This window comes from Bidens hawaiensis, unplaced genomic scaffold (assembly GCF_021521415.1).
Source record: "Bidens hawaiensis isolate Kalapana, Puna unplaced genomic scaffold, B.hawaiensis_p1.1 tig00001236_1, whole genome shotgun sequence".
Classification (NCBI taxonomy): Eukaryota; Viridiplantae; Streptophyta; class Magnoliopsida; order Asterales; family Asteraceae; genus Bidens; species Bidens hawaiensis.
The window spans coordinates 3,386,470-3,397,918 of record NW_027491070.1 but is presented as its reverse complement, the minus strand read 5'-3'; the positions used below and the strand labels follow the sequence as shown (position 1 = coordinate 3,397,918).

The window sequence follows — 11,449 nt, the reverse complement described above, 5'->3', positions numbered from 1 at the left end:
TAAAAATACCTAAAAGATACCCCTAAAAAGTGCACCCTTCAAAATAATTCAATCTATACCCAGAAAAAAAAGTCCAATATAAACCCACAAATAGGGTTTCAATACCCGAAAATAAAGTAATTGAATACCCGGTTCTATACCCGAACCCGGCCTAGTTTTACCAATACCTGATTTTCCAATACCCGGTCATACCCGAACCCGGGTATTTGAAAAACCCGATTTGTGCACATCTAGTTGATAGTATTTTATTATTTTATTGGGCTTGTTATAAAAAAAAGCCCACTTATTACCGGACCGGACCCATCGTCTCAACCCGACCCGATCCAACGTATTGAATACTCCGGGCACAAATTGCAATAAAATGATTAGGGTTTATATAACAATAATACATACAGACATACAGACATATATACATACATCTCCATTTCTAATTCTAATTCTATTTCTAATTCTGCATCAAACAATTATTTACGAATCAATGAGTTCTCGTGACAACGATTCAACGGCGCCTCACCAACCGCTTCTCAGCAGCCTCGTCGTCCGGCCATCCGACAGCGGCGGCGGCGGCGGTAGCGATTACGAGCCCGGCGAAGTCCGCCGTGATCCGCCGCCGTATTCTCGTTCCGATCGGTTTCCTGACGATAGCCACGGTTCGTTATATTATTAATTGTTTATTCATTACGTTAATTTATAATATTATTATTATTCGTTGTTTTATGTTATGTTATGTTATGTTTAGTTACGTGTTTTGTTTAGATCTAGCTTATGGAATTGATTGCGTGAAATGAATTAGCCCTAATTTATTAGATGTTGATTTTGATTTGTGCTTGATAGGATTGGTAGGGCTGTAAACGAATCGAACCGAATTCGTTAAGCTTTAATTGAACAAGCGAACGTGTTTCTTTAATAAGGAAGTATTCACAAGCAAACACTAACACAAAAGATGCTTTATTCGATTTGGTTAACCAAGTTTGTGCTGGTCTTTTGTTGACATTATTTTTTATATACTAAATTTACAAATAGTATATTTGTTTTATACTTTTATAGTTAATAATTTTGCTTAAATCTATATGATAAGGTTAGAAAAGTTGTTAAAAAGTATTAAAAACCTTTAATGTACTAACAGAAACAAACAATTAACGAATGTAATTTGATATTAACAAACACATTATTGAACGTTTGCAAACAAACACGATTGAATGAACATGGCCTTTGTGTGTTTTTGTTTTTCTAATTTTTTATTTAGTCTAACGAATTTTCTTGTTTATATTCGTTTTTTTATTAAATGCACAAACATAAACTAACTTCTCGCCTGAACAGTTTGCTGAATGTTTGGTTCATTTGCAGCCCTTGATGGGAGATTACTTAAGTTTAAATGCTATGAGAAATTTACTAAAATTTGAGTGTGATGTAATAATTGTCCTGATCTTAGATGCGGTTAGGGGGACACATGATACAATTTATACACCTACATTTAACAATGATTTAAGCATGTTATCCTTTTCTAGCTTTGTAGGACAGTACCTTTTCTGATCGTGGTGATCATCTAGCAGACATAATCCTTTTGGATTTTTCTGTTGCTTGTTAATTTGTAAAAGACACTGATATTATTTTTGTTGTTTTAACTTGTTGGTCAGATAGTGATAGTCTTGTATATATCAAAAAGTAATCATTTATCATGACAAGTGGTGGTGTTAATTTATAATTTATACATGCAAAACACGTGCGGATTTTTAAAATGTTATTAACTTGTGGATATATTTTATGGTAACTTGTGGTATTTTTCATGCTACTCAACTTCCAACGTTATTCGCGAGGAATCTTAGCAGTATGAAGCAGTATTTTTATTGCTTTGAACTGGTTACGATGTGTGGAGCCGTACTCAAACCGAGTGTTGCATTTGTCATTGACTATGCTATTGTGTTTTACAGCTGAGAAAAAAGATGACTGGTGCAAGAACTTGAGGTCTTGATGAAGCCAGTTATTTTGTTTTGAACGGTGGTGTATCTGAATTTGGTTTTGGAAATTATTTTTTGGGGGTTTGAATGGGGAAAACATATTTAAAGGACGTTAATGCCTGGTCCAGTTGGGTTTTAACAGGATTACTAAGCTGTCATTCGGGTTTTATATGTTTGGGTCTAGTGATTATGGTATCTATTTCAAGCTGTATGGAACATCTTGAAGATTATGTTCTGGACTATCGGGCAAAGTACTTGATTGCAGGAGAGTTTCTGGTACCAACAATTTGGTTCAAAAGAATAAGTGGGACCTCATTTTTGGCCATTGGAATATCATGGTGGTTAATCAGTTAGTTCTTAGTGTATATGTGATTCGGAAAGAGGGTTTTGATTTGTGAAGGATTATTAGGGTTAAAGTTTTATATTTAGTGATTCATGGGTTGTATACTTGTATTGCTGCTTCACTGCAGGTGATTGTACAAAAAAAGATGGATATTTTTGTAATGCTGTTATTGGTAGTTGCTTCTTTGGTTTTGGGTATTTGAGAAATGAACCGGGCTTTCATATTTGAGGTTTATTATATGGTGAACATGGACCCACGTGTATATTCAACTGGTTTTTCAGGGTATAGATTGCGTACAGATTCTGAATCACCTGTACGTCGCCGAAACAGAAGCCATCACTGCAGTCCTGATTTTGATCGTTCAGATGCGGGCGTACCTGCACGCAACAGTGGATTTGGCAGAGGGAGAGAGTCTGGAAGGTATCGAGATTATTCACCTCCTTCTTATGGTCGTGGTCGGTTTGGTGGAGGTAGCTTTGGCGGTGGCAGATTCGGAGGTGGCAGATTTGGCGGCAGAGGATTTAACGGCGGTCCAATGGGCGGCCGTGGTTTCAGAGGCGGCGGTGATGTTATTCCCAGAAATAACCCTAATGTCCGTCCACGTGAGGGCGATTGGATGTGCACTGATCCCACGTAAGCTCTTCATTTGTTATCATAATATTATTTGTAGTTTTTGTTTTAAATGTTTTCGTTGGTATTTTATGATTTTATCTCAGATGCAACAATTTGAACTTTGCGAGGCGTGAGAACTGTAACAACTGCAACCGGTCCCGTTACGCGCCACCTGGCAGTCCACCTAGGAGAGGGTATCCGGGCCCACCTTTGATGCCTCGTCGTTTTTCGGGACCTCCACTGGATCGGTCACCTGGAAGGTCGTTTAACGGTTACAGATCACCACCACGTGGGCTTGGTCGGGAGGCTCCTAGAGATTTTGGGGCTGCAGGTCCGCCTTTGCATCATCCTCGACACGAAGGGCGGTTGCCGAGGGACCATCACAGGGCGGACTACCTTGAAGATGATTTGAGGGATCGGAACCGGTTTGATAGGCCACTGGCGGAACCAAACTGGGGACAAGACCGAAAAGGGTATGACAGGCGACCGTTGTCTCCATCTGGACCAGCAGTGCAACCAGCGGCTGTGGGCCGTGGTGGCGGGAGGTGGGCGGCTCATGATGAGAGGGAACGGAGTAGGTCTCCGGTTAGAGGCGGTGGAGGGAAAGAGTTTAGGCGGGATGGTTACATGGATAGGGGACGAGAGGAGCGCAGAGGCATGGGTCGTGAACCGTATTAGGCAAGATTGGTTTAGTTGTGCAGTTTTAGAGAGGTAATGTGTACTTGTGAGCCATATACTTTATATGTTGTGTTTGGTGGTTGTGTTTTAGCTGTTGAACTTTGCATATCCAGTTTTACTTACTATCTTCATTTTTCAACTCATTTACTTTTAAGAGGTTTGATAACTGGTTTGGGATTTGTTTAATTTGAACTGGTTAACAGAAACCGGGTTTTTTGAACATGTTAATAACTGTTTATTTACTGTTATAACTTGGTTTTTGACCCATTTAACCCCCTTGGTACGTATCGGTGTTGGGTGTTAAGGTTGGATTACTCAACTTCTTTAGTTCTTGAAATCACGACTTCCAATTAAATCTTTCGTTTCTTTTTTATTTAAAAAACATGTATTATAAGGGCACGCTTGAGATTGAGTTTGAAATATGTTTATTGATTTATTGATTTTTTCAAAAAATATTTAGTGAAGGTATTTATCACTTTCATGAATATAATTACACGGATCATGTCGGTAAAATGCTAAAGCTTAAATTGGTAAAATGCTAAAACTAATGTAAATATTACTGCTCATTTGGATCGCCCCATTCCTTGTTATGTTTTCAGAGCTGTGTGCATACTAGATGTGATTAGTTAACACTTATCCTGAGAGATAAGTGTATGTCATATATGTTTTATGTGAAAGATACGAATGATTGTTTGTCGGTACGTGAACGATTTTCGGATATTGCATGTACCGTCAGGTTATAATTACATATATGAATCTTATATATAATGTATGGATGATATATGTATGATTGTATGTTATGAATGAATATAAGGGATGGCTAGGTACATAAGAAAGGGACTGAGCCCTAATAATACTTAAGGCAGAAAGGGACCGAGCCCTAATAATACTCGAGACAGTAGGGCGTAATGCTCTTTAAAACGTATAAGTATGTAAATTATTGATAGATGTAAAATATGTAAAGAAAGAATAAAAGAAAGAATGAAAGAAAGAATGTATATATTTATATATGTACGAAAGAAAGATGAGCAGGTTAAGTATATAATATGTATCTTTGGGTGCGTATGTATAAGTAGTTGAAAGTATTGTATGTTACCTGATTAACTAGAATTTACTCAGCGTAGCTGACTTTTAGCATGCACGCATGCTAACAGATTGAGACAGCTGGTTTGAGAATGACACATGACATAATTGAAGAGGGTGGCATCTGAAGATTTGTCATGATGTTTTGATATTATGTTTTTAAAAGACAAGTTAAGAATGTTTGTAATGAATGGTTGACTATTATTATTATTCCGCGAAAGTTTTAATTAACGCTGATATTTAGAACTGTGTTTATGAGTAAATCCAACACCAAAGTAGGGGCACCGGTAACGGGGCATTACAATCTTTAATTTGAGTATGGTATTGTTATATTTTTTTTTTCAATTAAACAATTTAACATGTAACGGTTACATTGTAACCTATATGTGTTTTCTCAATTCGGTTTTGACGGTTTAAAGTTAAACCGTGAGCCAAACCGTTAATAACATTTTGTTGTTGAATACCGAAACACACATTTGAAAATTTAATTTGAACCGTTACTAACAATTTAGTTTCACGGATGGAGCTTTAATTATAAATTTACCATCCGGTCAGGTTTTATATAGTCGGTTTCCGGTGTAAACTGCAAACTAACTATTTGCTATGCTTTAAAAAATTAGAAACCCCATTACCAAAAAAGGAAAAAACCAACCATGAAACCAAACCGATGATTAGTAATTTAAATGGTTTCAAGGTTTCATGTAACATCCCGAAATTTCTAAGAATCATAATTAATATATTATTTATTTAAGATGGAAAACATCCCGAAATTTCTGAGAATCATAATTAATATATTATTTATTTAAGATGGAAAAGTTTACTTGAGTTTATAAAAAAATAGTAAAATAATAAAGATGGTAGATGTTAGTTCAGTGTTTGAAATATTTGATAGGAAATTCGAGATCGATCCCGATAGTTCATGGGGACACGATTCTGATCTTGTATTTGTACTAGAGCTGCACAAATCGGGTACACCTTGAAAACCCGAACCGGTTCGGAACCGGTTTTTTTCAACCCGGGTAGAGAATGACACCGGTTCCAGTCAGGAACCGGTTCGGTTCCCGACCCGAACCGGTGCCCAGATATGCGAACTTTTAAGAACCGGTAGGGTATGAACCGGAACCGGTTTTTACGTAAAAACCGGTTCCGCCGGTTTTTTTTGAAATTTAAAAATTAGAGCCGTTAGGAACCGGTTCCAACGGCTATATAGCCGTTTTTGACCGTTGGAACCGGTTTTTTAACTATAAATAGGGTATTTTCTTACTAATAATAGCAAGTTTCAAAACTATCAAACACACTCCAATTCCAAAACCATAAAACACACTACAAACCAAAATTAACCTTAAACCGACCACAAATGGCATCCAATGATGACGTTGTTATGGTGATCGAAACAACAAGATGCCCCGATGTTTGGGTCCATTACGATTTGTGTCTCATGACCGACTCACATGAGTTGGCACGTTGCAAATATTGCTCGAAGTTTCTTAAAGCAGGGTCCAACTCGACATTACGAAAACATACGAATAAGTATTGTCGAGAGAAAAAAAGATTGGAAGATAAAAAAAAGGAAGTGGGAGAGTCGTCCGGCTCTACAACCCAAAAATAAGTATTCCCGGATTAAAACGACGGACTTTGTTTTTTATGTTTTAGTTGTTATGTTTAGTATCGTTTATGTGTTAATAATGTTTGTAATAGTTAGTTTTTAAATAAATAAAATGTTCGTCGTTATTAAAAAAATAACAAAAATTAATCGAACAAATTATAATAAAACATATAGTACAATTCTTCTTCGTCGAAACAAATAATTTTACCAAAACAAATAATTAGTCGAACAAGTTACAAATAATTTTACCAAAACAAATAATTACAAGTAATGGAAACAAGTAATGGTGAAACAAGTAATGGAAACAAGTTATATATAGGTTTGGCCCAAAAACCGGTTCCAACGGCTATATTACCGTTGGAACCGGTTCCAACGGATATATTGCCTCAAAAACCGGTTCCAACGGCTATATTACCGTTGGAACCGGTTCCAACGGCTATTTGGTGTCTAAAAACCGGTTCCAACGGCTATATTACCGTTGGAACCGGTTCCAACGGCTAGTTTGACTTTTTGTTTGACCCTTGAAAAAAAACCCGTCGGAACCGGTTTTTCCGGGTACGACCCGAACTGGTTCCAAATAATAACCGGGTAGGAACCGGGTTGGAACCGGTACTGAAATATATATAGTAGAACCGGTCCCGATTTTCGGGTACAAAAATACCCAAACCGGGTATTGTTCCAACCGGGTTGGAACTGGAACCGGTTCCGGTTCGGTTCCACCGGTTAGGTTCCGGAACCGGTTTTTTTGTGCACGTCTAATTTGTACCCGATGGTGTTTACTGGAATCTTGGGAAGATGCAGGGCAACAACTCGCTTTTCAGGCAATAAAACATTGTGGTTAACTCAGTTTGGTGTAAGATAGCAACAAGATTTGTAAATTGACATTTAAAAGATTTGAAAAATGTGAAATTTAATAAAAAAAAATTTGAAGGGTATGAGTTGTAGAATATGCAGATAGATTGTGATTTTATACCCAGGTATACAACTACCTATAATGTCACAATATCTGATAATGCAAAACTAAATTTGCTAAAACAACAATCAACAATCTTATAACAATAATAATACTAATAATAGTTCTATCCAAATCCTCGATACAGAAACACTCCCGAGTGGAGGATACAAAGCATGTTCTAGCATGATAAAACATACGACACAAGTACTAAAGACAACATGTTCCAACTTATTACAAACCAAAACAGAAATGCAAAAATCAGAATGTATATACATTAATAAAAACGCGTTACTCGTCATCTTTGTATGGATACTCCTCGGGAACCTGTTTAAGAAGCTTCACCTGCAACTCAAACGCATCATCTCCTCTAAGCATATCCCTAATCCATGTGACTTCAGTCTTCTTCGACACCTAAAAAATGTGACAAAATAAGTATTATTAACTCAATGTAACTTTATCCCAAGTTTAACGTGAGAAAAATGTGACGGGCCGGATAAAACATACCATCTCTAATGCTCCCCTAACAACTCCACTTAAGATGTTGCAGTAATATAAACCTTGGCAGGTGTCCGGAAGCTCAACAAAGTCTACAAGCGGGTTATCTTCCAAAATGAGACTGCAACAAGCTCCTTCAGTGTCCCAGTTACTTACAGATGCGGTTACCCCTAAAAACATTTTAAAGCCCACCTGTTTGGATGCATTGTTAAGACCAGAAATATAGGTATCAATAACACGTTAATTGGATGCATACTGATCAATAAAAACATAAGAACAATACACTTTGCATTACAGAAAATAGTTTGTATGGTACATATTGTGTCCAGTAAAAGTCTATCTCATGATTGCTAAAATGTTTATAGAAGTATGCACTGCCCAAATAGGCCCAAGATGGAAAATACACACATACACACACAAACACACACATGTATACACATTACCGATGTTCATCTGGCAGAACACAGTTTTTAGCGAGAACACGCAGCAGGGGTGTGTTTCTTAACCATACCTGAATACCGAACCCGACCCAGTGTGACCCGAGACCTGATTAAACTAAAACCAAAAGACCCAACCCGAATAAGCATGTAACCCGAACCTGACATCAGCAGAATCGGTCGGTGATTGGTTGAATTGTCCAGCTTCGGGTTAGCCCGATAAACCAGAGTTTTGTTTTTGAAAATCCCAAGTCCCAGCATCTGATTACCAGATATGTATTAAGAAAATGTGAAGAATTTAAGTCAATGTTTTCATAACCGGATCGAACATTGAACCGGAAGCCTTACTGGTTCACTGGTCGGACCGGTTCGACCGGTTGAACCGGATCTATGAACCGGTTATTTTTTTATTAATTTAAATTTAAAATATACAATATTTTTCATGTAGATCGGTTTTGTAAACAGAAGTCCAGTTTATTTTGTTTCAAGCCTTTTAAAGAAGCCCAAGCCTAAATATAATACTTCAGCCCACTTTTGTTGGTAGGTTAAATAAAGTTCACATTTCCTAAAAAACTCTTGAAACACCTGCCGTCATTTAACAAAAACATGACAGCTTTCTCTCTGGTGGTGCAAATCAAAGGTTGGTGGTCTGGATCGAAGGCTGATCAAAGTATAAATTGAAGTCTGGACGCTATCCATGTTAATCAAAGGCTCTGAAGTTGTAGATCTTTGTAAATGGAAACCTAAATTTATCACTTCCGGTCGAACCTCCAATTCCGGTTCGCCGGTTCGATCGCTGGCCGCTCATAACCGGGCGGTTCTTTGTGAAACGATCTAACTATACACAACCGAACCGCCATCTACACCGATCTCCGGTCCGACCGGTTCGGCCGGCCGGTCCGATCCGGTCGTGAAAACACTTATTTAAGTGAACATTGAAGATTAAAGCCAGTCTGTTTGACCTCTAAGTCAAGAATGTTCAAATATCTTGTTACCTATGATATACTATGTATACAAAAGGAAGAAACTTTTAACTAATTTTACCCTAACCTGGCCCAAAATTATCCGACCCATTCTACTCCAAACCCGGATAACCCACTCACAAATTATAAGAAAATGATTGAAATACAAGTCAAATTCACCTCTTCTGGAAATCCAAAAGGAAAAAAACATATTTATATGTGTTTGTTTTAACTTCAAGAAAATGAACCATTAATCAAGAAACAAAACAATGCGAGTTTGTTTTTTTATGTTATCGCAGTAGTTTGTGAGCGGTGGATGCTTTTGGCTAGTCACTTGATAAATATTTATATGTGTCATGTGTGTGTGTATAAAATTTTAATCATGTCCTAATTTTAGCCCAATACCCAATAACAAGTCAAGATATGTTTAAATAGCTTGCGACTTTAAACTCGCATAAATCAGCTAGTTTACAAACCGAGTCAGCTAGGCCTGGATCGTTTACATACCGATCCAGCTAGACTCGGCTCGTTTACAAAACAATCCGAGCATGATCAGACCTTAGTTCGGCTCGGTTTGGCTAGTGAACAACCCTAATATACATACTCATGACACAAACAAACAAATAAGCAGATCAAGAGAGAAGATAGTAATACCTTAGCAATGACTTCAGCAGTTTCCCTAAAATCAACACACCTCGTCACATTAGACTTGGCAAGAAACTCGTCAATCAACCGGATTCCAATATTATAACCCCTAATCCATCAAAAAAAAACGCCATTAAAACAACACATCTACCTAGCATTTACATAAAACAATTCACACTCATCTTATATATAAACTAAAAGCATAAAACACATACATTTGATCGAGCTGCTTATTAACTTCCTCAACCTCTTCCAAATCCGTAAGCAACTGCCTCACTATCGCCCCATACGTCAAAGTAAACAACTCAGCGTTCTACAAACAATCAGAACCAACAATAAATTATAATAAACCTAAATACAAATTAACAACAAAACAATCAATTCCCAAACGTTACCACGCGCTCGACGTTGGCGAATATGGTGTCACCGGATCTCGGAACAGCGGGAGCCATCGTAGGTCAACGATTAGATAACAACTGAACACATGGCAAATTATCCTAGGTTATATAACATTGATAGCATAATAATAATAATAATAATAGTAATAATAATCAGATCTAAATCCTGAACACGTGGCAAAATAAATATATTCAAGCTAATGAACAGAATGAAGTAGTAATAATAATAATAATAATAATAATAATAATAAATTTACATAGAATCAGGCATCAATAGTGAGATTGAGAGAACGAACCCTAGAATATGTGCGATGATAGACGGCTGGAACCCTAAATCATGGACTTTCTAAGTGGCTGGTAGTGGTGAGAGTGAGAATATTAGATAATTGTAGCCAGTAATCGATGTTTTGAGCGGCTGGTAATTTTGGATTTTTAATTTTATTAGGCTAGATGGGTACTCATACATATATATATATATACACTAGACGAGTGCCTGCGTGATGCAGCGGGTCTTTGAACGTGGAATCTATTAATCACGTAACAATTATGAGTGTTCATGGTTCGGTTTAAAACCTTGAAACCGTTTAAACTGGTCATCGGTTTAGTTTCCCGGCTGGGTTGTTTACTTTTAGTCGTTTTTTTTACCTCCTTTATCCTTTCAAGTATCATATTTTGACTTAGTTGGAATTGATGATACGGTTATATTAATAATCATTTTAAGTAAATTTTATTAATAAAGCTTAAACTCTTAAACCAAACTAGAACCAGAACGTTAATTACAGTTTGTTTTTAATTTTTAATTGTTTAGTTTTCGTTTAAAAACAACCAAAAACGGCATTGAACACCCTACGTAACATATTAATTTTTTCAATTGAAAAAATTATAATAATATTATATACAAATTAAAGAGAATAAAATACTCGTTTTTATGGTGCAATATATTTACAAAAAATATTAACGTATGAAAAACTTATTGTCGTTTAAAAACCGTGGGTGAGAAGTTGGTTTAAAGTTAAAACTAAAAATATGATATGGTTAAAGATGAGGGTGCAAACTTGAAAGTTGAGTAAATTGTGTTTAAAAGACAAGTTTACCCTTAATTACACATGTATTTCATGCTTTAAGTGTTGTAAATTACTTAAAAATGGGTGTCTTAATTTGTCCTTGTTTTGTGTCTTAATTTGTCCTTATATATATATATATATATATATATATATATATATATATATGGGAGAGTTATCCTAAAAATAAGAAGTTTCCCTAGACTAAGAATAAAT

At 36.5% G+C, this 11,449-nt stretch overlaps 2 protein-coding genes across 2 annotated transcripts; one reads left to right on the top strand and one right to left on the bottom strand.

The window, feature by feature from the left end:
- Positions 1-413: 413 nt before the first annotated feature.
- On the top strand, positions 414-3,800 carry LOC143569354 (uncharacterized). The gene is made up of 3 exons (XM_077055296.1): positions 414-650; positions 2,583-2,934; positions 3,018-3,800. Exons 1-3 carry the CDS (start codon positions 479-481, stop codon positions 3,589-3,591), a joined length of 1,098 nt encoding a protein of 365 aa, XP_076911411.1. The 5' UTR covers positions 414-478; the 3' UTR covers positions 3,592-3,800.
- Positions 3,801-7,337: 3,537 nt separating this feature from the next.
- On the bottom strand, positions 7,338-10,344 carry LOC143567830 (uncharacterized). The gene is made up of 5 exons (XM_077054141.1): positions 10,170-10,344; positions 9,990-10,087; positions 9,784-9,883; positions 7,740-7,922; positions 7,338-7,646 (listed from the first exon to the last, which is right to left on the bottom strand). The coding sequence occupies exons 1-5, from the start codon at positions 10,224-10,226 to the stop codon at positions 7,524-7,526; spliced, it is 561 nt and encodes a 186-aa protein (XP_076910256.1). The 5' UTR covers positions 10,227-10,344; the 3' UTR covers positions 7,338-7,523.
- Between the last annotated feature and the right edge of the window lie 1,105 nt (positions 10,345-11,449).